General features: G+C 45.9%; 2 protein-coding genes across 5 annotated transcripts in view; one reads left to right on the top strand and one right to left on the bottom strand.

Moving 5' to 3' along the window:
- Positions 1-519: 519 nt before the first annotated feature.
- On the bottom strand, positions 520-24,765 carry PHF24 (PHD finger protein 24). 4 transcript variants are annotated; one of them, XM_043891074.1, is made up of 8 exons: positions 24,627-24,765; positions 10,935-11,316; positions 10,109-10,294; positions 6,857-6,935; positions 6,357-6,562; positions 5,849-6,009; positions 5,436-5,531; positions 520-5,127 (listed from the first exon to the last, which is right to left on the bottom strand). In XM_043891074.1, the coding sequence occupies exons 2-8, from the start codon at positions 11,310-11,312 to the stop codon at positions 5,031-5,033; spliced, it is 1,203 nt and encodes a 400-aa protein (XP_043747009.1). In that variant the 5' UTR covers positions 11,313-11,316; positions 24,627-24,765; the 3' UTR covers positions 520-5,030. The 4 variants fall into 4 exon arrangements, with proteins under 4 accessions (XP_043747009.1, XP_043747008.1, XP_043747010.1 ...); XM_043891073.1 differs by lacking the exon at positions 24,627-24,765 and adding an exon at positions 23,938-24,112; XM_043891075.1 differs by lacking the exon at positions 24,627-24,765 and adding an exon at positions 23,938-24,112 and having other exon boundaries at positions 11,201-11,316.
- Positions 24,210-26,235, top strand: part of FAM205C (family with sequence similarity 205 member C) — a 67,306-nt gene continuing 65,280 nt past the window's right edge. The window contains exon 1 of the mRNA XM_043891072.1: positions 24,210-24,522. Within this exon, the coding sequence (XP_043747007.1) occupies positions 24,450-24,522 (73 nt within the window). The 5' untranslated portion in view covers positions 24,210-24,449. The remainder of the gene's footprint in view (positions 24,523-26,235) is intronic.

The raw sequence follows: 26,235 nt of genomic DNA, 5'->3' as shown, positions 1-26,235 counted from the left end.
TACAGGTACTGACTCTGTTCTTACCAGGCAAAAGGGATGAATTGAAGATTTCATAGTCTTTTGAAACCTTTTCCAGATCTTAGTTTATCCAACCTATCATATCACATTAAAACAATTAGCAGAGATGGTGAGGAAACTCCAGACCAAGGAGAGCCCAGACCACGAGAAAACAGCCAACTAGTAGTCCCCACTTTGTAGTTCAGCAGAAACTGGGAAGGGAATGTCTAATACTGGCCCATGGTGTGTGTTTGGGGCAACACACAGCAGGGAGGCTCAGAGGGCTCACCTCTTCCTCAATTTCTTCAAAAAACTTTGACTTTTCTCTTCTGTGCCCCCATCTCCTCTGTGTCCATGGTGGAGCCCTTGTCTCCTCCCCACGCACCCCTGCACCTGGCAACCTAGCTGTGGGCTTCCTGGAGGCTACAGCTGCTCCTGTTTTAGATTCAGGAATTGGCCAATGATAGGAAACCAAACCGAAACTTGGCAGGTGCCCTGAACAACAGAAAACAGAAGCCAAAATAACATCACAATCTTTTTATTAGGATTTCCATTGTGCCCAGCTTCTGGGAACATTAGCTCCTTCTGGAGTGAAGGCTGAGCCATGCGGAGGAGCATGCAGCTATAGTGATGGGAAGACAGGGCTTGGGGATGTTCCCCTCAGCTTACTGTCAAGTTACCTTCTGGAGAACAGCATTGGATCCTCCATTATTACTTGAGTGCTCTCAGAGCCATTCTCACAAGTTTGTGTTTGGCCAGAAGACAAATCAGAGACCATCTCTCACAGGAGGCTACGCTTGATGGCCTTTGTTTCACCATGGATATGGAAAGGCCTTGCTACTTATACCTTGATGTTCTTATCCGTGGTCATCCCAACCCATGCTACACAAACTAGAATGTTACTGGGCTTCTTAGTCACTGGCCTGAGCAGATCTGACATCCTCTCTGATCTGAGTCATTGGGGCGTGTGGCCCAGAGGGAAGAAAATTTCCTTAGTGCTAGTGGAGTCTATTGGAGATTCTGTAATCTGTTCATTTTCTTTCCTTTCAAGATTGCTTAAAGCAGTGGCAGCAAGAAAGCAACAGCAGGGAAAATGCCTAGTCCTACCCCACTCCAGGGTGAACCATCGAGAATAGGCATGATGCATTAATACCCCCCACTCAAGGAGGCCTCTGTTGTCTGGGCTGTAAGCTAAGGGCCCAGAGAAAGATTCTGGGAAAGTTGAAACCCGGTGCTGTGGAGAAAGCAACTATTTTATTTCACTGTAAACAGAGGAGTAAGAAGGGGTTTGGCTACAGGTGCTGCCAGGATGTCCTAAAATTCTGGCATCAGTAGTGCTTTGCCTTTTAAATGCCAAGTATGTATCTGTCTTTACTCTGTTGGTTTGATGGGACCTGCAGGATCACCAGAGCTGCTACCAGTCCTGCCTTGGGGTTCCTCTTGGCTTTGTGGTATTCACGGCTGGCCTGGGGCCCTGCGAGACAGCTTCTTTTGAGCTTCTCTCTTGCCTTTAGGCTTCTTGGCATCACTTCTACTGAAGCCATGAGACCTGCAATGGTTGAGGTTTGAGGCTCAGCAGCCTAGGCACCATCCTGAACCCAGCATCCAGGGAGGTGCTCTCTTCCCAGGTGGTTTGATTCTGTGCTTCCCATATTGTTGATAGGAGTGGGGGACCCCCATATTTGGTCACTCTAACAAGGCCAGGGCGACATCCCATAGGGAGCACCAGGGCCAGAAAGGCCAGTGTCTGGCCTGCAGTCACAGTTACTTAGGCTGAGGACAAAAAGAGGCAATGTGCTCATGGCTTCAGCCATGGCTCTTGAAACGGATCAGTATCTATGAGTGAGGAAACTGCTCCATCCCTAGGATCAAAGGGGCCTGTTGCTCAAAAGCATAGAGCCTCCATCTGCTAGGAAAGGCTGATCTCATGAGAGGAAGCCATGGAACAAATCTGAGGAAGCTATGTGGCCACAGCTATTGCCTCAGCTGACTCTCAGTCCCAAAGCTCCACTGTATCATCCAGACGTCCCTGCCTTTATACCTGAGCATGGAGAAGAGGACTGTGGGTTAAAAACAGACTGAGGGCAAGTAGTCTTCAGAGGAGCATCTGTGTAACCTCAGCCTCCCTTGACTTGGGGGTGGTGGTGCAGTTGGGGGTGACTGGGAAAAGAACTGATCTCTGCAATTTTGGGTAGCTAAGATTGAAACATTTTCTTGTACTCCTATTACAGTCACACACTAATTTCTGTACTTGGCAGAATTTCAGACAGTCACAATGATGAAAGGGCTTGAAAAGGAAAGGAAATGAGCTTCACTAGGTTTGGGCTTGGGTGGAACTCCGGGAGTCGGCGATGGACAGGGAGGCCTGGTGTGCTGTGGTTCATGGGGTTGCAAAGAGTCAGACACAAATGAGCAACTGAACTGAACTGAGGTTTATAAAAGTTTGAATGTCTCCATACATCCTGGAGAGAGGCTCTGTGGATTAGGACACTGCAAGGGGAGACCTCAGAAAGGCTGTTTGGGACAGAGCTTCTACAACTCTTAACTGAGGGAGTAATGGAACCTCTCCTCTCCCCTTTGGTAAGAAGTTAGATGCCTATGGAGAAGAGACTGCTTGCTTTTCTGTCCTTTTCTGCTTCCTAGGACTCCTGTGACGTGGCACCCCATCTTTTGATGAGGGCATTGTCTCCTCTGGGCCCTTTGCAGCATGTCCCCACCAAGGAAGCTTGCTGTCCCAAAATAGGGAGGGGTGGTCTCAAATGGGTCAGATCCTACTGTGGAAGAATCCTGGGGCCTGTTTTGCCAGGCCCTGAGATACAGTTGGGCTGCTCTAGTGGCCTCCAGTCATTACCACTCACCCACAGAAAGCTAGAAGCTGCTGCTCCAGAAAGGTAGGCATCACCTTGGTCTGTGAAGGATCAGGGAACAAGAAGATGGACTTCCAATCCTTGTGACTGATGATGAGGCAGGAGAAGAAAGCTGTTCAGCTCTCAAAGCCTAGAGCTTGCTGTTACTCAAAATGCCTTGTCCTGAGATCAAGCAGCCCAAGGCGATTGACATAAAAGGTGATTTGCTAGGAGAGTAAGCAAGAGCCCTTGTGCTTAATGTGGTTTAATCTTCTCAGTGCAGAACCCCAGGCCGGGCTGCTTCAGATACAGTCGTTGGGCCCAAGAGTCACGTGCTTTCTCCTTTTTTGGCTGGACTGAATAACGGCCCCTTCTACTGATTAGTCTTGGGAGTGTGGCTATGGAGTATTTACAAAGAACTGAGGGTTTTGAAATGTTCGGAGCCATACACATGAACCCAGTTCATCTTGTCTGCTTCTTTTCAATCCTAAATAATCCAACCCCAGAAGCTTCTTACTTGACTTTCAGGTCACGCTGTCTCTACAGGAGGAGACCATACAGTGCTCTTGCCATGCCCCAAGTTACAGCTCCCCCCATCCTCTGAGCAACCCTGAGTTGTATGTTGTCTTCTGTAGAAGTGCCTAAAGGAATGTGGATGTGTTAGTTTCTTTGTGACTGAGCCCAGCCCCTCTCAAATAACTCCTGGTATCAAGTCAGACCTTGCTAAACCTAAGTCATGAGGTTGGAAACAGAAGCTTGAACTTTAGGGCCTATGCTTACCCATAGCATATGCTGACTGGAGAACTTGATGAGAACTTAGGAAGAATAGCCGGGGCTGAGAGGCCAGGCTGGTGGCCTTGTGGCAGCATCTTTTTGCCCCCAAAGTCCTCCCTTGCCAGGTCCAGGCCCTAAGCTTGTGGGGAAGAACATGTGGTGAGCAACGGGGAAAAACAGCAACTCAGGCCATATCTTAGTAACAGGGAGAAGGGAACACCTCCTCCTTCTGTGAGGCTTTGCTGAGACTTTCTCTGTTCAAGACAGCTGAGATGCAAATCGTCTTCTTAGCTCCAGCCTCTCATCCTCATTGTCATGTGGTCTGAAAGGAGTCCCTGTTTAGGGCTCTGTACGCCATCCCATGGCATACTTTTCTATGTCTGCAGTTAAGCTAAAGAACGGAAAAAAATGAGCCTCCTCTCCCCTTTCATTCAGGCCTGGCCTCCCTGGAGCTCAGGCTTTGGGTCTCTGTGGTAGCTGACTTGGGTGAAGCACCTAACCCAGAAGGCTGTTGACTACGGCCATCATACCTGTTCCATTTGGCCCTTGGGCTCTGGGCCATGAGCACCCACCTAAAAAACAGGGGTCAGGATGGCTCACCTTGGGTTTGGACTGGTCTGCTAAATAAAGACTTTTGGACTTAAATGACCTGGATGAGAGGTTCCTAGATTTCTGGGTCCCTGGAACGGGCTGCCTCCCCCTTTTCTAATTGGCACTCCACAGACTAGCTCCTTCTCTGTCACCAGGAATTGGGGTTTAAATAAACAATAAATAAATAATAAGTGCAGTGGTGGTCTTCGGCCATTTCCCCCACCCCAACACACCTGAGGGACACAGCACACACCTAGTAGAACAGAGGTTCAGCACAGAAGGGGTTTTCAGTGTGGGAAGAGGGCGTGTGGCAGCATCTCTAGTAGAGTATGTGAGTCTGATGTGCCCCCTTGTTAAGACTCACTTGGCCAGAGACTGACCTACTGTAAATGAAAACTGGCCAATAGAGACCCCCCCCCCCATCTATACCAGGGGCTTCACAAAAGAACTTTGGTCTTTCTTCAACAAAAAAGAAGTATCAGGTCTCTGACGGCATGGACAGCTAGGCGTGTGTGTTTGTGTGTGCATGTGTGTGCACACATATGCGTGTGCAGTGGCAGGTCCAGTCTGCAGTGTGAGGGCAGGGGGTGGTCCTGGAGCAGATGCTGCCACAGCTCCCAGGGCTTCTCCATGTGGCAATGCATTTACCACCTCTGTTGTGAGGGGAATGGCGACTTCAGTGCCGCCAAGCTTAGTGATAAACTGAGATGTGGACAGTGCTCCATCCCCAGAAGTCTCAGGACCAGAGGTTAGTGGGGAAAGGGAGAAATGAAAGGAGGGAGAGAATGCCACTGTCCCCAAACTGAGCTTTTCTGCTCCATGCTATCCTGGGGGTTTCAGGTGAATGGCCGAACTGTTGGGGCGAGCAGCCAAGATGTAGATGACACTCTCCTGCAGGAAGGTAGGCCAATCCACAAATCTGGAGTGGAAGCAAAGAACAGATTTGTGAGGCTGGTTGCTGAGTCTGGAGGCTCAGAAGACTTGGTCCCAGCAGCATGGCTTGAGCCAGGCAAAAGTCAGGGAAGTCCTGGCTTGTGCCTGAAGTGGTGCTGGCAGACTGTGCCTCCAGGCTGACAGCTAGATTTGATCCAGCCCTATGGATCTGGGGTCAAATCTGGTTTCTGGGGTGGGCATTTGCTGTTTTGGGGTGATGGTGGGTAATGCCCAATCTTACTTGTGTGTGGGGGGATCGGGGTGTAGACAGCCAGGTAAGGAGGTGTCACTCACCTGGACTCAGGCTCTGTGGGCAGTGGGGCCTTGTCCTGACTCTTGCTGCTGCTGCTGGCTGGGCTGCTGTCTGCTATGGGACCCACATGGCTGACACTGTTGGGTACAAAGACATGTGGTTAGAAGTGGGACCGTGAAAGGTCTGCCCCTCCCACATTCTGGTGAATCCAAAGCTCTGGTGAACCCCTGGATATGCACGTCCAGACTTTTCTGACATGGGTGAGAGAGTTTGGAGTCAAGGCTGATCTATGCCTTGGCCAGTAGGAGTCACTGGCCACTATCTAATTCACAGAAGGATCCTCTCCTGGCTATTGGACGAAAGGGCTGAAGAAACAGGGAGGCAGGTACCTTTCACACCAAAGGACAAAGGAGGAGGGTAGGTGAGTGGGGGCAGGGACTGGTAGGGAGTGGACCTGACACTGCAGGAAGGAGCCTCGGTGGGGCGTTTGCAGAACCAAGAGTGCTGGGCACGGCGGCACTCGGCCTCGCTGACAGTGCTCCCGCTGCCCCGGGCCAGGAAGGCGGCTCGGGCTCGCTCCCGCTCCTTGACCGTTAGAAGCCTTAACAGAGAGTTCTGTGAAAGAAGAGAGAAATTAAGACCTTGGAGATGAAAATGTTTTGTAAACTGTCAAGCCATAGAGAATCCTACCTCCATTATTATCTCTGCAACCTCCCTTTGAAGCTGCCTGGAGCCTTTCTGGTAGCACCAACATTTGCAGTGAGGTCCAGTGCAAATCAGTCTTCCTTGGGCAGTTTCCCCAGCCCAGGCACTGGATCACCTGTCACTGGCTGGAACCTGAGCCCTTTCCTGGTACTGGTTCCTGCTCAGAGAGTACCCAGTGTTCCCCCAACCTGCCTGGCATGCTTCCCAGGGCTCTGTCACCCAATATCCCACAGACATTCACCCCAGCTGGCCCTTACCTGGGGACGCAACTGCTGTAGAAGCAGGAGGGACTCATGGGACAAAAAATCAGGCCACTCAACGTGTCCTCGGCGTTCAGGGTCCAGGGCTGCAAACTGGCGGGCTGCCTGCTCCTCTTGCTCCTCACTTAGAGCCCTGCCACTGCTCCCTCTCTTTGCTGTCTGGTGGCGGTAGCGTAGGAAGTCCTCCAGCGTCAGGGAGCAGTCTGTGGGGAGGCACCACATGCTAGGCATGCCCACCCTTCTCTCAGCATCTGGAGTACCTCCACTCACCTCGAGTGTGCCCTCCAGAGCCCCCACACCCACAGCTTTTGTCCAGTCTGTCTCCATAGCCAGGATAACACAGGCTGTGACCAGGGGCAGGCCAACAGCTTGCAAACAGGGTTCCATTTACACCCTTGCCCTCCAAATTCCAGATTACTCCTTTCATGGTTCATCCTAGAAAGTATGAAGGAGAAGCCTGCCTGGCCCTCTCCGTTGGCAGTACCACCCAGCCTTACCAGGGATAACTTTACACTGCTGAAAGGTCTCTGTGAGGCTGTACATTTCCTCCTCAGTTAGCAGCAAGTTGAGATTGTCCTGAAAAAGAAGAGCTAAATCAATGGCCATATAGGCCAGAAAGAAAGGCCAAGGATCAAGAAGGGTGAAACAGTATTTCAGATGGACGGCAATTATGGGATCATCTGATCCCAGCATCTCATTCACAGTCAAGGAGACTCAGGCCCCAGAAAGGTGAAAGGACTTGCTCAGAGCTGTCCAGCTCTGGCCGGGATCATCCCCAGAATCCAGTTATCCTGGCTCCACCCTGAAGTCCCTTTTACTAAATTAGTGGCTTTTGGATTATTCTCTGAGATAGCTTAGGGGCTCCTTGGTGGTGCCTTAGGAAGCTGCTGCAAGTGAAAAGGGGGAAAGTGGGTGGAGTTGTGAATCCTCAGCTCCATCTACCAGAGTAGCTCCATCTTTATCTATTTTACGTATCTGGCCTCTGTGTTAGACTGTGTTCAAAGAGTATTTTAGTTTAAAAAGTTTAATTCTAACTCCAGTTTCCATATTTGGTAAAACTGTTTAATCCTAAAGTTGTATCACTTTCACTCCAGAATGGTTTTGAAAGAGATGCCATCATTAAAAATTTCCTAAAACCAAATGATTTTTTCTTTTTAGTGGTGCCATGGAAGTTTTAATTTCAAAAGAGCACTGATATGTTATTTTGTTAGCATTAATTTATAGTCTTACAGTCTTTAAACTACCAAAGATTCTTTACAGTAGATCATTTCCTCTCTAAAATACCAATAAAGAATAGGAGCAGACATTTCATGACTATTCATTTGTGGATTTCATGAAAAATCCAAACCATTCTTTCAGTAAATACTTTTTGAGCACCTAGTATATACTTGGCACAATGGTGTATAACATTGTGAGATGTTCAGTACAGCCGGAGTGTAGAGAGTGTGACTGTGTGTGTGTGTCTTGGGAGAGGGTAGGGAGGAGTGATAAATGATAAGGGAGGTGAGGTCAGCAGAAGCCTGATTGTGACGTGCCTGAAATACCCTTTATTGAGTCCTTCAAACTGGGCCTTTTTTCCTGAGAGCAAAGGGGAGTCACAGAAAGGTTTTTAAGTGTGGAGTGCTATGGTCAGTTCTTTGTCTGCTGTGTAGAGAATGGGTTACATGGGCAAAGGCTGGTGGCATGGGGGGCAGTTAGGTGGTTGATGCAATAAAGAAAAGATGAGTGGCTAAACTAAGACCTGAGAATGAAGAGAAGGGGAAAGCTCTGAGAGAGATTGGGAGGTAGAGTTCATAGGACTTGCTGACTCCCTGGATGTGAGGGGTGAGGGAGAGAAATGAGTAGGGGCTGGTAATTAGGGGGTGGTGGTAGTGTTACCATTTACAGAGGCAAGGAATGGAAGGAATAATGGGTGTGGGGAAAAAGATGAATTCATTTTGGGGCATGTTGAGTGTGAAGTACTTGTGAGACATTAAGATGAATATAAGTCTAAGAGACAGGAAATTTAGGTCTGGACCCACAGATTTGGGAATTATTAATATTTAGGTGGTGGAGTAGCCACTGAAGTAGATGAAGATCCAGAGAGAGAGAATATAGTGGGAAAAGAACCCTGAGAGACACCAGCGTTTAGGTCTGGGACAAGAAACTAAGGGCACTTATTAGGAAGAATGGTCAGAGAAGGAAGTTAGGAAGAGAATCAGTAGAGGGTACTGGAAGCCAAGAAAAGAGAGTTGTACAATGTAGAGGTAATGTTAACAGAGGTTATACAAGTCAGATGGCATTTTACTGATTTTCTATTTTCTCTGATTTCCACATTTTGTGTAAAGACTCTCACAAAAATATTCATACCCTAGAAAAAGATGGAGCGATAAGAAGTGCTAAATACATCAGAGAGGTCAAGTAAAAGATTCCTGAGAAAAGGTCACTGAACTTGACAGTTAGGTCACTGGTGACCTTAGAAGAGCCAGTTCAGCAGAATGATGGATACACAAGCCAAATTACAGGTGGCTGGGGAATCACAGGAGATACACTGCCAAACAGAGTTGCTGTGAGTGAACAAGTTAGCATTTGGAGGAGTGGTGACTAGAAGAGATTGCCTGTAGAGGAGGCTCTGCTGTGTCGTATTCCAGCTGGGGAGAAGCTATTTACGTGACTAGAAGTAACTGTTCTATACTTCACTTTATGGACTTGGACAAGCCATGCAGAATGTATTATTTGTTAGGAAGCAGAACATCTTTACTTTATCCTCGGTGGTAGGAAGAAGAGGGGATCAGCTTATAATCATTACTCTGAAATCAGTGAATAATGAAGATCTGCAGGGCAACAGATCAATAAAGCAAGACTTGAACTCTACTCAGGTTTACTGAGAAACAGACATGAATCTGTCTTTTTTATCTTCTCAAAAGTTAGAGGACATTTATGTATAATTTGCAAAGTTCTGAATCAACAGGTCTTTGTCACTTAATTCACAAAATGATTACTTCAGAGATGAAGAAAAAGGCTCCAAAGAGTTATGTAGAAAGCCAAATGGCGATCTCAGGACTAAGAACTTTTCCTGAGATAGAATCTATCCTTACGGGAAGCAAGCCAGTTAGGATTTCAGGTTGGTTTTCCAGATGAATACAACGAATGACAAGTATCAACTATTAGACTAAGTACTGTTCCAAGCAAGACTTCCCTCATAGCTTGGTCAGTAAAGAATCTGCCTGCAATGCAGGAGACCTGGGGGTTTGATTCCTGGGTCGGGAAGATCTCCTGGAGAAGGAAATGGCAATCTACTCCAGTATGCTTGCCTGGAGAATCCCATGGACAAAGGAGCCTAGCAGGTTACAGTCTATGTGTCCGGAAAAGTTGGACACGACTTAGCAACTAAACCACCACTGCTCCAAGCAGAATCAGTTTTGAATAACTGGGTCTCATCCTATCCATTCTGTCCTCCAGCTCAGTGACTCTCAACTGGGATGTTGTGTTCCCACAGGACACATTTGGTAATATCTGGAGACATTTCTGGTTGTTGCCACTGCGGGTGGGTGTTACGGGTATCTAGTGGGTAGTGGCTAGGGATGCTGCTAAACATCCTACAATGCACACAGCCCCCACAACAAAGAATTATTGTGCCTCAAGTGTCAACAGTACTGAGCTAGGGAAAGCCTGTCCTAGCCCTTGTGTGTACTGTTGGAACACTCTCCTCCAGGGAAAGTGCCCAGTCAGCGGTGCAGGAGCCCAGCGTCCCCGCAGCCAAGGCTCACACAGTAGTGGCAGCTCCAGCCTGTTTCCGTGTGGGCCGTTTCGGTCACCTCTGCGGCACTGTCTCCCTGGATGTAGCCCATGCGGCGTAGGCAGCCATCATGGAAAACCCTGGTGCAGACCCTGCACGGGAAGAGACTCTCGGCCGTCCAGACTTCACAGACATCACACATCTCATCATTAACGACCTGGGGAAAGATGGCAGCAGTGAACAGCAGCAGGATCCTAGGCCACCAAGCAGCACTACCTGAATGGGGCTGAGTGTCCCTGGAGTAGCCTAGAGGAGCAACTCCAACTGAAGCCACGGTTAAGGCAATAGAGCATTCTCCCTGGAAGGTAAGAACCAGCAGGTTTTTCCAGCTGCTCAGGCCTCTGTGACCATGTTTCTGAGCAGGGATGCGATCAGCATTTTTGGAAAGAATAATCTCTTGTGAAAGACTGTCCCAGGCACTGCAGGACCCTCAGCATCCCTGTTTCTTGGCACCAAATACAAGAGCAATTTCTAGTTTTGTGACCCTCTCCCTACCTCACCCAAATTTCCAAATGTCTCCTACAGAAAGCAATATTATCTCTTAGGTGCGAGGGCTGGCAAAAGACCACCTCCCCCCATGGTATCATTCCTTATCACCTATTTCCTCAAGTTTTATCACTAAGTCTATCCAGGATATAATATTTTTGTTCTTGGGGAAGAAATTCAAAGATTACTCTGACTCAGCTCCATCTTTCTGGTTTTGAGTCTTACTTTAACCACACCCAGGCCTCCCTGTCCTGCTCCCTGATCCTCAGAAGGTCTAAAACTGGAGGATTCTGCCCTTTGTGGACACTCACAGGCTCTCTGGGCTCCAAGCGGATATCTGGAGGCTTGTCGTCATCCAGCTTCCGGGTGGGGCGGATGAAGGCAGGGGGTGTAAAACGACTGGTCCTGTCAAACTCCTCAGGCTCCACTCCGCGCCCATCCCGGAGCCTCTCCCAGGAGGCACGGCTGGCACTGCTCTCTTCTTGGAGCGCTGGGGCACTTGCCTCTGCTTCTTTCTCTTCCTGCACCTCCTGGACAGAGCCCTCTACTGTGCCACGGCGAGACCCTGGAAGCTCACCTGTGCGTCGGACGGAAGGCCTGTCCCGCAGCCCATCCTTGAAGGCAGACACAGCCAGGCTCACCTTCTGCACCTGTTCCACTGTCTGCCGCTTGGACATCAACACCCCCATGGCTCTGTGGACAGAAAGCAGAGGGGCCCAGACTCAGCCGATGGCTTGTCATGTTAGGCCAATGCGTTTCAACCATTCATCTCAGTGGCAAATGCTATTAAACAGCCTCTCCCTTGGTGGGGTGGACAGAGCACTTGTTAAGGAGTCAGAAGACCTTGGTTCTATTTCTGACTGGCCCTGTGACTTTGGTTTTCCTGTTGGTAAAATGAGGGTGATCTACTCAGCACACGTCACAGAGATATTATGAGAATTAACACCAGAAAAGGGGCTTGTGTAGACTAGAAAGCACTCTACAAATGTGAGATGGTGTATCTGTCTCCCTTCCTGTCCCGAAGCCAATTAGGTCTAGGGGCCCCAGGCCTCTGCTACTTTGAGACAGTTGGAGACCAAAGAACCCAAGTCTGCCAGAGATGATCTAAGGCTGAAAGCAAGACTGCAGCTATGCCTTTCAGACTTGGGACTGAAGGAATGCTCCTCTGACAAGTGCTATACACAAGAGTCCATATCAAATGCCTACTTTTTGAGTCAGAATACACGAACTCCTATTTTTGGAGGGCTGAATGCCTCATTCAGGAAACTCTCCCACCTCATACATGTGGTCAAGGTCTCAAACACTTCCTTTGCCCTCTCTAATTAGTAGCTATGCCTGCTTATGAGTCTGTTTGTCGATCACAGACAACCTGCCCATTACAAGCTTTACAGTGCTTCTCACACTTGTAAGCCTTCACTAATGTCACGGCCACCTTTTCTGCTTTGATTCTCTGAACTGTTGAACAAAGGTCTATATTCTTTACAGGTTAAAAAGGTACATTATTCTTGCTCTTCCTCTGTAGTACCGGGCATTGGAAAGTGAAGGCACAACATGGCACAGAGCAGAGCTGGTCTGCTATTTCCTAGCCTGAAGGGTCTTAGCGGAATGCAGTTGGGGAACGTCTGTTCTAAGTGGAACAGAGTCCACTTGCTCTCAATTCATCATAATCAAGGCCTATTGAACAGTAATTTGTGCAAGACACTGACAGCTTATCATTGGGAATAGAAGGCGGGAGAACAGAGTCTTACCACTCACGCTAGTTAACACCAGAACTCAAAGAAAAATAAGAGTGTGCTGGAAACGCCTAAAGGAAGGTGAGACCATAAAACTGGGAGTCAGAGTGGGCCTTGAAAGATGGGTAGGAAGTTACCCTCAGTTTGGGGAAAAAGGTGACAGAGGGGAGGAGGAGAGATTCAGGCCGATTAGAAGGCTACTGTAACAGTCTAGGCAAGAGGCGGAGAGGTTAAACTGAACTGGTAGCAGCAGGAATGACACTGAGCTGACTTGATGCCATGGAAACAGAGAGATTTAGGAGCAATTGATAACCTGATTGGATCGAGGGAAAGGGTGAGAGGGCAAGTTATATTTATTTCCCCGCTTTATTGAGATGCTACTGACATATAACGCTGCTTAAGTTTAAACTGTACAATGTGATGGCCTGATCATCATATTGTGAAGTGTGTACCACAGTACGGTTAGCACATTCCTTATCTCACACAACTACCATTCTGTTGTTCTTATGATGAGAATGTTAAATTCTATACTCAGCATCTTTCAAGTCCACAATATAGAACTGTTAACTATGGTCACACACTGTACCTTAGCTTCCCAGATCTTTTCATCTTATAAGTGAATGTTGTACCCTTTGACCAATGTCCCCCATTTCCCTCACCCCTCAGCCTCTGGAAACCGTCATCCTTCTCTCTGTTTCTACGAGTTCAGTGTTTTTAAATTCCACACACAAGTGAAGTCATACAGTATTTTATTCAGGATTTCCCCACCTGACTTATTCAGATGGCAGTTTTAAATTTAAGTTTAAAACTAAGAAGAAGGGTAGTGCCATTTATGGAAATTGGGAAATAAGAAAGCGGGATGATGAAGTTGGATTTTATACATGCAGAATTAAAAATATCTCTGGGATATTCAGGTGTAACGCTATCTGCAGTTTAAAACTTCAATGGCCTTCCAAAGCTTTCAGGATAAAGTGCCCCAAATCGGTTTCTTTCTTTTCCAAAATATTTATTTGGCGGCACCAGGTCTTCATTATAGCCCTCAGGGTCTTCTATCTTTAGTTGCAGCACATGGGATCTTTAGTTGCGGCATGCGAACTCTTAGTTGTGGCATGTGAGATCTAGTTCCTTGACCGGGGACTGAACTGGAGTCTTAGCCACTGGACCATCACAAAAGACCCCAAAATCAGTTTCTTTACCATGGCCTGTAAGGCCCTCCTCGGTCTGGTTTTCCTTTTTTATTCCATTCTAACCATACTGGTCTTCTTTTAGTCTTTTTTTGCCATGCTCTCTCCATTTTGCAGTCAAATGCTCTTCCACTGAGCTATACCCCCACTCTCTCCACTTTGGACCTTTGAAGATTCCTTCCTCCTGGCTAGTGCATCCTCATCTATTAGAGCTCAGTTCAACTATTGTCCTCATGGAAGTCACTGTCGACTCCCCAGTCCACATAGAAGTGCTGACAGCACTGTGCTCTTCTGCTTGAGAACACTTATCTTTGTCATTACATATTCAATAGGATGATTACTTAATCAATGTCAGTTTCCTCTATTAGATTGTTTTTACCCTGTGTAGTATCTACCTCTACTGACTAGCAAAGTGTCTGAAAGAGAAAAGGCATTTAATAACATTTCCCAGTTAATTAATTGTGGATAAGTCTTTTTTTAAAATTTTTTTATTTTTCAGAGACATCTTAAATCACATAAAATCTGATGACAGCAACGTCTTCTTTCTAGAAACAACTATTTTATGGGCCACAATGGTGCAAATTCCTACTCTGCCTAGCTGCTTGCCCTGCTATCACTTGTTATTAAAGTAACCCAGCTCATTTTTTAAAACTTATAAGTTTACTGATAAGAAAGGAAAGATTCCATTCCCCTTTTGTAAAATTTGTTTTTAAAATTAAAATACGATCAAAGAATATTTGCTGTGAATAAGTGTCACAGGATAGTAGCAACAGAGATTTATAGAGGCAAGATTTATTGATCAAATTCAGGAGACTGTTTAAGGTGATTAAAAACTCATTTTTTCCCTCAGTTGCAAACAAATATTAGATCACAGAAGAATGGTTAAATTATGGTACAATGGAAGACTGAACAATATGAAAATCATTGAGGCAAAAGTAAATTTATTAATGTGGAAAGATGTTAAAATATATGAACATTAATGAAAAATGCAAGTTACAAAAATGCTCATGTTATCTAATCTTTGTTAAGGAAGGATGCATATGTTTTTCACATTTTTGTTAATCTGTTTTTTCTAATTTTCCTACCTTGCACATTAATTATATAATTTAAAAAGTCACAGAGGAAACTTGGTGCCTTGTTTTAGCTCTGAACCTGCTGCGACCTACGACATGTTATTCTACCACTACGGGCTTCAGCTCTTTATCTGTTAATGTGTATGTTCGGAATATGCAGTCTTAAGCATTTAGAATGCTCATGTTCTTTTCTACATTCTTTTAAAAGTCCATGTGAGCTCATGAGCATATGAGGGTACACATAGCCCCTGGGTGGGGCTATGGATAGAGGAGAGAGTGTATGTTAGAGCTTTCCTGAGGCTGTGGGCCCAGGGAATTCGTCTTTTTTTTTTTTTGGCTGTGTAGCATGGCATATGGGCTCTTAGTTCCCCAACCAGGGATGGAACCCATGCCCCCTGCATTGGAAGTGAGGAGTCTTAACCACTGGACCACCAGGGAAGCCCCCAGGGGGTTCCTGAGGGGCTGGGTCTGTAGTCTGAAGACACTGCTCACGTGCCTTATGCACACTACTGTGCCTACAGTTAGGTGGAAAAGCAGGTCCCCAGCTTAGAGTGAGAGGAACAGGCACGGAGAACGCAAAACTAGCGCCGAGCCCTTCACTGAGAACCTTCCTCATCATCAATTACTATTTCCAAGGCCACAGTGTTTCCCTCAGAAACCTCCATGGCATGCTTTTCACATTATTTGACTGTGGCCCACAGTAAGATATATAGTTTATGATGTAACCCTGTACACACACAGTTATAAACACATGTTCACAGACCTATAACTGAACCCTAAGTTTTGTGAGAGAATCCTAATTTTACTACATGTCAAGCTCCTAGGTATTTTCTGTCCTCTCTATTCTAGTTCAAAGGGCAATCTTAATAGTGACTCTTTAAAATGATTTGATAATTTCATAACAGGTCTGGACCTGCAATTTGAAAAACAGCCATAGAATAATTATACATTTTTAATTAGAGAACTATGCTTTTGTTTTTTGATTTAAAGATGGTTACCTGGGTTGGGAAGATCCCCTGGAGAAAGGAAAGGCTACCCAGTATTCCCCTGGAGAAAGGAAAGGCTCCACTCCAGTATTCTGGCCTGGAGAATTCCATGGACTGTATAGTCCATGGAGTTGCAAAGGGTCTGACATGACTGAGCGACTTTCACTTTTCACCTCTGAAAGACAAGGACAACATTGTGGGGTATAAGGTATGCTTTTCCCTTGACTGGAATGATGTAAGAATTGAATTCTCAAGCCTGTCTTAAGAGTCTGTGTGGTTGGGAGGTCTAGAAAATCTGGACGGTACTATCATACTTTTAAAAAAAAAAAACAACCTTTAATTTGAAATAATTCTAGATTCATGCATGTGTGCTGTTGTGTCTCTTTGCCATCCCATGGACTGTAGCCTGCCAGGCTCCTCTGTTCTTGGGACTTTTCAGGCAAGAATACTGGAGTGGGTTGCCATTTCCTTCTCCAGATACTAATATACTTTTGACTGAAGAAAACCATACTGTATAACAAGAGTTTGATTCTCTGACCTGTGGGCATATGTAAAAGAATATTTATCACAGCATTTATTTTTACAGCTATAAAAAGGTGAAAATTACCTTAGTGGGAGAATTATTAGAAAACCTGTGATATATTCATGCTATAGAAATAAAGGGGAAAAAAACTGGTTTAATCCAATATAAACACTAGTTTCAGAGCAATGACTCTCACTGGCTGGGCATATAGAGGTATATATATCAGAACTCTAGGAAAAGGGAAGAAATAGTGGATTGAAAAAGCATATCAATTGTAATATATTTATATTTAGAAAACAAATATTAAAAGCCATCACCTTTTTGGGGGGGGTATGTAACACAGACTACAAAACAGCAGAGCTTGACAGTATTCTCCTGGTTCCTGGGGAGATATAGAAGGTGCTATCTCTCTAAACAGCTGGGGGCAAACCCCTCCCAGAAGTTGTAGTGGAAGATTCAGTGAGCAGTCATAAGACATTAGTGCTTATCAGCAAGAAGGCACAAGTTAAAAAAAAGGTTGATAAAAACTTATTTGGAGACCTGGAATAGCCATACCAAATTCACTTTTTCAAGAATGATTCATTGGAGGAAAAATCAATGGTGTACATTTGATTCTTAGTGGCTTTTTTAGATAATAAGAACTCTGAACAAAGTCCAGCCAATTAGGAGGGTTATAGTCTGTAAGTGACCCAACTCATTAATAGTGTATTGGCAAACTAATCATAAGCATATCCCAACACATGTCAGTCCTGCACAACCCTTATTCTCTGTAAGGATGCTAAGAATCACTATTAAGCTACTCAACTGTTAGTGATGTCACTGCAGTGGATTTTTAAGTCTGTCCTTAAAGGAATTTCAATGGAGACTGAAGATCCACCATCAAAACAGACAGACAGACAGACATAAAAATAAAAAAAACACTTTCTAGTCCTGACCATAGGATCTTCAAGGACTGCTATTCCTTTCAGTTTTCTAGGTCACCTTATGCCCACAAGGGCAGAAAATGTAGAGCAGAGGCATTAAAAAGAAGCATCAAAAATCCAAACAAGAGCCCAAGTCATTTTGCCTTGATATGGCTTTAATTTTTGAGAGTCAATTGTGAGGATGCAACAGAATTAGACTTCAAGAGTGAGGCTGAAACCCTTAATGCTTAATGGAGAAGGGCTGAAACTATATACAAAAGACACCTTGATTAAAAGCAAGTATTCTGAAATACCCATGATGTGCACCTGGGGTGTTTGAGAAATTAACAAAATCAGTCCTAATTTCTGGAGAAACAAGTGGCAGTGATTAGTGATGGGTAAAAACAAATGCCTGGTGAGAAAAACCTGGCCTCTCCTGTGCTGGAAGGAGTCCTAGGAAGAAGAGTTAAAAGGAAATCAAGTTGCAAAGATGCCATAAATTATATCTAATGATTACTCCTTTTGCTGATGGGTGGAACTGGGGATTTCTGCCTCTTAACAAGGATGAAGGAGGGATAAAAAGACATTGTCCCAAGAATGATGTGACTGTCAGAGGATGTGCACTTAGAGAAGGCTTGGGGAAAAAACCTCATGGACGCAGGAGCAGGTGGTGGTGAGTAAGAGGGACAAGAAGGTAGAACAGGGCTGTCTGAGTCTATGATCTGGAGAAGACTAAAACAGATGACAACCAGAACCTTTCTTCAGGGAAGAAAAGTCTTTAGATGCATTTGTCAGGCAGTAATACATACGTGGGCAGCCTTAAATGTGTGCGTGCAAGGCACACCCATTCTCTGCAGAGCACATGCTTACAACACAGTGGGGTTATTTATAAGGGCAAAGTGGTGGGAGTAAGAGGAGGAGGGGTTGCTCCATAGCAGGAGCTGGTGGAGAAATAAGAAAAGGGAAGACAGTGAGTGAAACTCTTCCAAAGTTCTCTATAAAGATTTGTAGCTCTGAGGAGCTTGGGAAGCAGCCCTCTCCATAGGTAGGAGTCTCTTCGCTAGGCATGCTAAATGTCAAGTACATTTACTTGATTTCATATGGTTCTTGTATGGGAATGGCAGCTATTTGAAAAAGGCTCAAAACTAACTAAAAGTGATTGTTTGGAGGTTATGAGGACTTCCCTAGGCAGGAACAAGGTAAATTCCCCTCTAAGTCAGGGGACAAGGGAAAACAACCAGAGTGGCTTTAGCAGATATTAAAAGGAATCCCAGTTTTTCACTGAGATTGAGAAGGGGAAAAATCTAAGTGGTTCTCACTGCCTTCCACAGAGCACGTTAACTAGGCAACAGAAGAACATGGTGTCTTATTTGAGAACATGGTGTCACTACCCTTTCACATCCTCAATGTTGGCCACAGAGACTGATCAGGCCAAATCTTCAAAGTTCGGTTCTAGAAGCTATACGATCACCTGCTCATCTCATCACATCTACTCTTCTCTCCCAGAGGGGACCTTGACTGCTGACTCAGGGCTAGCCAGGGTGAGAACAGGTGATCATACAGTAGTTGTGGGTGATTTCTCTGACCACAGGAGAGAGCTACAGAATTTTAGAATTTGGCCAGTTTCCATAACCACAGTGATTTAAAAAAAAGAGAGAGAGAGACTAAGATTACCAAAGTCAACAGTCCCCTGCATTTATGCTATATCCCCGGGCACTGTGACCAGCCCAGAGGATGGCAGTTGCTCTGAGAGCACGTTCAGTAAACTTAATAACATATCTCCTCCCTCCTCGGTTTGGGATGGAGAAATTTAGCATGAATAGCATCTGCAAATAAGGGTGAAAAATTTCAAGGTTGTTGACAATTGGCTCCAGGTAGCGTATGCCTAAAAAGTTGTCTGAGAGCCTCAGGGAAAGCCACATACCTAATATAGAAGGTGACCAGCCATAAGGATATGGAAAACCAGTAGAACCAGGGTCTCCAAAATGCAGATGCACAGCACAGTCTCTTTAAGTTCACCGTGCACATCATCAACCTTGAGACTTTAAACACAAGCAATCAAAGAGTCCCCTAACCCTCTGCAGGTCTTTGAGGAAATTCAAGCCTGAAATAGCCTGGATGATCTCCAGTGGCTGGGTGCTGCTTTAGGAATCCAGCACTTCATCACAGTGCTCATGGAGTCTATTTCTAGTCGGCCATTCTGTTGCGGGGCAGTAGCAGTCTACAGACTACTTTTAGTTTTCATGTCTACAGATCCTGAAGAGGTCTAACTGGTATCTCCCCTTTTCCCTTCTCTTTTTCTAAATGTTTATTCAGTGCAGCAGCTGGCTTCTGTCAGCCCAGGAAGATACAGTCACCCGCAACTGCACAGGGCTCTTCTGGGGTTTCCAAGGAGCAGAAGGGCTGAAGACTGAGTAAAAATGTCTTCTAGGCTTCAGCTCAAGAGAATGAGACATGAGGGAGGTGCTGTTGTTTAATATTTTCTGAAGGTCCAAAAGCTTTAATACACATGAGGACAAAATTATGGCAGGCTCTCTAGCCTCTGGGAGCCTGGGATGAGTCTTCATGAAAACCACAGTGCTGGCTTCCCACAGAAGCAGAGCTACAGTTAAGGAATAGCACACCATCAGTGATTAGCTGGTGTGATTGCATTTAGCAAGCAGAACTTTTCAGCAAGATGGAGACACTCCCCGTTCTCTGCTCTAGAGCCCTGAAGCACAGATTCAGCCCCATTTAAAGCACTCATTACACCTTAATTATCATGACTTACTTATTTGTTGATTCTACATATATTTGCTGAGTGCAGCCTACTATGTGTCAGGAAGAAATTAGGCACTTAGTAACTGTTGGTAAAAATGAATAAATGGAACCTTACTCAGCCTGTGAGAAAGCAGTGTGAGTATGTGTGCGTGTAGGGGGCATAAGTTTAGGATTTAAAAAAAAAAAAGTGTTGCTTGAGCTAAATTTTGAAATATGAGTGGGAGTTACCCCAGTGGAAAAGAAAAAAAAAAAAACGGCATTCCAGGAAGAGATAAAAGCACATGCCAAAAAGACAAATCAAAAAACAAAACAAAACAAAAAAAAGCATACGCCAAGGCATGGAGCTATATGGGGACTCCATCATGGGTTAGATGGTATGAAGCCAGCCAGGTGCTGGAGGGAAACAGGCAAACAAACCTGCCTTCACATAAGAATTAGCCCAAAGAACTGGTTTGAGGTAGTATGCTGAAACTGTTTGAAGGGACTATGTGTTTGGATTTCAGGGAAATCCAAATCAGAGAATTGGGTCCTCTGAGGCCAGGTAGTAGGACAGCCCTGGTAAGTCCCAGGGTTGACCAGTAAGTACCCTGCTCGGCCTTTGGCCCAATAGGAAACTCCTCTTCATGGCCTAAGAGCTGATACGTAGTGACTGTAGTGAATCTTTGGGGTTTTCCCTCTGGGAGGCCTGTAAGTCTGACTAGGAGGCTCAAAAAACAAAACGAAATGAAACAAAACAAAAAAATGGAGAGAAAGCCAGCCAGCTAGCCACCACACTGTTGTTTTAGTAAGAAGACCCCAGTAAGACGAAATATTTCTCAAAACCGAATAGAGATCATGTATATAACAGGGCTTTATAAGTTATCCAACTCTAAGGTACTGTCATCATTATCATAGAGAAAGCCAAGAGCGTGGCCAGTTCACTCAAAGCATATGGGCAAAAAAACATTCTGGCAGGGCAATGCCTCGGGGGCTGAGAATGTGGTTGCCAGAGGAGGCACAGAACAGCAGTTGCATTTCAGTGATGCCTGGGAAAAGACATACTGTATGATGATTCCTATAGATACTCTGTAAAGCTCTACTTCTCTCTCTTTTTTCTTGTTATATTAAATGATTAGAGAAATGCAGACTGATCCTATTTGAACTCCTCAAGGGCTAGAAACTCTCATATTTATCTAGCATAGTGCCTGGCAGTTGGTAGCACTTAGTAAATGTATATGGGTCTCTGAGGGGATTGCTGGAAGGGGAGGAAGAATGAAAGGAGATGTTATAATGGAAAAAATAATCATGTCTCCAGCTGGACACTGATGGTCTTGGTTTCTTGGTCCAAAGCTGGTAAGCATTTCTGTCAGAATGTGGTCATTAAGATTGAGGGGCTGGAGTGGATAATGATATTCCCATTAGAAATGAATAAAGCAATTTGGGAAAGACAGCAGAAACCAAGAGCACTGCTGGAAAAAAGCATGTAGGACTAGAAGATAATAGATTCTGTAGTTAAAAAGAAATATTTGCATAAATATGATCCACTTCAGAAGAGGTGTACTGGAAAAAATACAAGGAGTATGAGAAATGGGCTGGGGAAGGCTCTACTATTCAGATGTTTGAGAAAAAGGAAGCATTGTCTTGAGATGGCAAATGTAGAGGAAGAAAACCATAGGAATGTGGTCAGAGAAGATGAGGAAGATTAAAGACTGAAAAATCCAGACTCATTTGTGTGCACTTAAGTGAAATTGTGTGAGCCATGTTCTCCCCTTTTATTTCTCTTTAGAGAGCTTTTTTTTTAAAAAACGATTAAGGCCACCTGGTGACATCCTTCATACCCACTGTGGAATGATTTGATTTGCAGACTCACACTGCAATTACAGAAGAGATATTCTTAGAATTTTATAATCTTAATGTTTACCCATTGCTGGACATTAAAGAAGTGATATCTAGCACCTGGAGCCATCTAACAATTTTTCCAGGGTCATGAGTGGGTTTAGGAATAAAACTCCAGTGACAAATCTCTGAATCAGAGCAAAGATCATATTTGCAGGCTTGTTCTGATTTTCTTTAAAAAAATATATCACTGTTTATTTTGGTGTGTTAAACTGATGAGAGGGGTTTGAACTGAAAGGGGATTATAAACAACTCTCTTATGGGCAGGTGCTTAACCAATATCAGCCTTTGTCAGTTTACTTCACTGAGCAGTGTATGAGATGCCACACCCAGGTTGTTCTGTTTTCTCACAAGCCTGATCTCTCTTCTCACTATGTAACCCCAGGAGCCCAGGAACTCTCTTCTATTAAAGGAGAATGTCACTAGGTTTGGCTATGTGGAAGTAGAAAGGAGGGGGATAGGAAAACTCTTCCAGAATGGCTCTGTGGTGAATTCTATTGCTTAGCGCCCTCACCACTCCATTTTTGGACAAGAAACCAGAGTCTATCCTTGGTCTCAAATTCACACCCTTGGGATTCAGGTGGCATGAAAGCTACCACAGCCCAGGTGGTGAGATAAGGGTGCATGACTATGTCTGGCACAGACCCTTTGCATTCCTCAGACAATGGACTCCCAGTATGCCTTCCTTGGCTTTGAGCCTTTCCTGCCTCTCCCTCATCACAGAGAGGCACTGTTGGTCAGGTGTCCTGAGTGGTATCTGTGGACCAATGTCTGCTAGTGCATGTAGTCAGATGGCCACAGAGACACTGTGGGTCATGCTTCCTAACAGTGATCACTCTCTCTGTCCTTTCCCTCAAGGATTTTGCAAGCTGTGAGGGTAGTCTCAGAATACTCCATCCTCTGAAAGGTTCCACTAGTCCCCCTGAGCAAATCCCATCAAAGACCACACCCAGAGGCTTCTCCCAGACCCAATTAAGTACAGAGCCACCCAGAGGCATCATTACAGTGGGGCTGCCAGCCAAGGAGCCACACCCTGAAATCTGGGGATTCAGTGGAAATCAATTCCTGCAGTAGGCTCATCCCCAATTAAACTGTCTTCATCCACTTAATCATCACATTTACTGAGTGTGTATACCACTGCAAAGCCCTATGCTTGGTATCTTAATGCAACTTATTAACAAATAAATATTCTTGCTTTTGCCTCTCCTTGATACTTTTTCCCAAATAAACTTAGAAAAAACAGATTTCAAGATCCCATGCTTTGTGACCTTGGGCAAACTGCTAAACCTCTTTTGAGTCTAAAGTGCCAAATGTTTAAAAGGGGATAATTTCATAATGCTGTTGTAAGAATTACATGAGATGTTAAACTTCCCTGGTATAGTACTTGGCACATGGGTGCTCAATAATCTTACATATCCTTTTTTCCTTCTGTCAAAGGATCTTCTTTAGGACTTGGCTGAGTCAGTTGTTCTACCTGATTTTACTGCTTTTTAATCTTGAGGGTCAAGCCCAGGGCCTCAAATCTCCTTTCTCTGCTTCAGAGGCATCATTGGTCCTCTCCCCTCTCTTTCATTCTGTGCTTTTATAGAAGTTCTTGCCTCCAACTTGGAGCCAATTGGACTACCACAGAGAACACGAATTCTAATGGGGTGGGGGACGCAGCCCTACAGGACCCCTGACTCTCGACCGTGAGGGAGGGACACAAGTCAGGGCACTTTGAGCCCTGACAGAGGTCAAGGCCAAAGACCTCTGAGCATATGGGAAGTTACTCCTGGCCTGGATTCCACGGCAGGATCCTCTCCTCCCAATCAGAGGCTCCTTCAGGCAGTTGCAGGGCACCATCTCAGCTCCTCTTGTATACTGGGCTCCTCTGTGGGGTCCGTGCCAGGTGCAGGCTCCTAAAGCTCCCCTACGTTCCCAAATGGTCTTCCACCGAGACAATACTAGAGACCACCTTTGCCCTCCCGTAGGTACTCAGAGCTCGGTCTCTCTGGGGATGGTGTCCTCCACATTGGGCCTCCCGGTGTAGCAAACCGCAGAGAGAGCCCTGGGAGCCTCCACTAGCGCAGGGGTCTTCCATGGGGGCGGTTCCACACACCGCCTCCGGGGCTCGCCCAAAGGGTAGAGGCAGGAACACTCGGGGTTCATCCACTTACACAGGGACCCCTCGGGGACGGCTCCCACACAACACCTCTGAGTCCGCGGAGGGTTGCTCGCTGCCTGCAGACCCGCCCCTCACGGTGCCTGACGGGTTCCCGCCGCCCCCGCCCCCGCTTACCGAGACCTTCTGGGTGCGGGACACGGGTCCGGGGCTGGCGGACTCTACACCGCGGGCCCCGCGTCGCCCATGGCCGCTCGGAAGCCGGCGTGCTGGGACCGAGCGCCGGGAGCAGGCGGCGCGGGCGGAGCAGCAGGCTGAGGCGGCGGCGGCGCGCGCGCCCCGAGCACACCCACCCTCCCCTCCTCGCGCGGCTGCGGCGCGTGCGCCCGCGCAAGACGACCTCCGCGGGCTGAGGGGCGCGCGCCCCGCCCCGCCCTCCGGCGCTGAGACGCGCGGCCCTCGCGCCTCAGCCGGCGACCGCGCGCGGGAATGAGGCGCCGAGGGATGGCGGGAGGGCCGCGGCTCCACCTGGGCTCCGCAGCCCAACCTGACGAGCCGTGGGTCTGGGTGCCAGTGGTCGCCCTCCACCAGCGCCAGGCTCTGCGGCGCCCGGACTGCGGCAGCCCGGACGCCCGCGGCAAGGTCAGTGCCCGTCGGAGAAGGCGGCCCGGGAGTGGGCTCCGCGGGGAATGCGGCCGCTCCCAGTCCCGCCCGCGCAGTGGCTAAGCCGAAGCGTCCTGCCGCCCGCACCTGCCTGGGGAGGTGAGGATGACTCAAACAGCGGCCTCGCCGGGCTGTCTTTCCTGCCGAGGCCAGCTGCCCATTCAGGTCTCCGAGCCCACGACCCCTGGCATCAGGGCACTCACCTTCGCAGTACCCTACGGCGAAGGGTCCAAGTGAGCCTTCACAAAGTGCTCCACTGGCCCAACTGTCTGTGAGCTCTTTCCTGAGATTATTGGCCTTTCATCTCCAGCAGCAAAGTAACGTAGTTTAATGTAACCCAGTTTTTGCTGCAGCAACCTCATACCTCAGACTGTTTGAATAGCCAGCTTGTCAGGAGGCCAGCAGTTCTGACATGTACTTCACCAAACACCACGCTCCGAAGAGAGCAAGGCAAAGACCGAGTCATAAAGCCCCCAGCACTAATTGTAAAGAAATAACCGAAAATATGCAAATGAAACGCCAAAACTTTTTATTTAAATTGTGTTTACATTTTTACCTACGTTCATTTTCTTGTGCATTCACTCCCTACATCTCAAATACAATTCATATTTTTTGAACATCTAGTGTTTGTTTCGTTCTGTTATGTACTGTAGGAGACCCTCCAAAAAAGAATTCAGTTTGTTCTTAATGTCATGAAACTTACCAATAGGGAATATAAGATAAATATTTAAAGTGGGTAACCAACAAGGACCTTAGAGCACAGGCAACTCTGCTCAATATTATGTAACAACCTAAATGGGAAAAGAACTTGAAAAAGGATACATGTATATGTATAAATGGATCAATTCGCAGTACCTGAAACTAACACATCATTGTTAATCAATCACACTCCAGTATAAAATAAAAAGTTAAAAAAAGAAAAAAGTACTACATATTGCTATGACTTTTCAGCAAAGTGCCAGATACTATTCTAAACTCTTTAAATATATTAAATCATTAATTTTCACACCATCCTTTTGAGATTCTGTATTGTTTGTCCCTACCTTTTGCTGGTGATGAAAATGAGGCACAAAGATGTTAAGCAACTTTCTTAAGGTCCTGTAGCTAATATGTGGTAGAGGAGAGATTGAAATCCAGGTTTTCTGACATCAGACCCCAAATTCCTCACCATTTACCTGTACTGCCACTAAGAAAGAACTGGCTGCTAATCATTAATGTACAGAATTCTAAAATTACTACTTGTTTCTCAAGAGCCACTGTTCTTTTTTTTTTTTTTTTTTGGTTTGGTAACATGAAAGAGAAGAGAGCTTTACATATAGTCTGGGGATCCCAAACCTTCTTTATAATTACATTGTAATAGTGATTTCACAGATAGGGTTCTCTGAACAGTTTTCAGTAAGTGTTTTATTTCTAGACAGTTCGACAGGCTTAAATGGAAGATGAGGCTGTAATAGTATCACTATATAAATCTTTGTTGGTTAATTCCTTCCTTTTTTTAAGGAAAAAAGTGTCTCTTGCTGAGAACTAGAAGGGGTGCAAATTAGAGTAAGACACAGTTGTTTCTTTCAAGGAGATGTGATCTCAGAGAGGAAACAGATAATTGACAGAGAACCATAATGCGAAACAAAAAATGAAATGTGCTCAATAGAGGAATGAAATGCAGTGAAAGTTCCAAGGATTAGAGGGACAGATTACTTTGTGAATGGAGGTGCTTGGGTTAAGGAAAACACATGAGTATTTCCTTCAGTTGCTTCAGTTCTGTCTGACTCTTTGTGATCTTATGGATTGTAGCCTGCCAGGCTCCTCTGTCCA

This window comes from Cervus elaphus, chromosome 29 (genome assembly GCF_910594005.1).
Source record: "Cervus elaphus chromosome 29, mCerEla1.1, whole genome shotgun sequence".
Classification (NCBI taxonomy): domain Eukaryota; kingdom Metazoa; phylum Chordata; class Mammalia; order Artiodactyla; family Cervidae; genus Cervus; species Cervus elaphus.
This window is presented reverse-complemented; position numbering and strand designations above follow the sequence as displayed.

Bases quoted from the DNA above. Each gene is read 5' to 3' on its own strand.
- PHF24 (XM_043891074.1), bottom strand. From the start codon at position 11,312: ATGGGGGTGTTGATGTCCAAGCGGCAGACAGTGGAACAGGTGCAGAAG. The intron at 6,936-10,108 runs GTGAGCCTTGGC...CTTCTTTTTCAG, and splicing joins GCTGGAGCTGCCACTACTGT to GACAATCTCAACTTGCTGCT. The intron at 6,563-6,856 runs GTAAGGCTGGGT...GCCTCCCCACAG, and splicing joins GCAGTGTAAAGTTATCCCTG to ACTGCTCCCTGACGCTGGAG.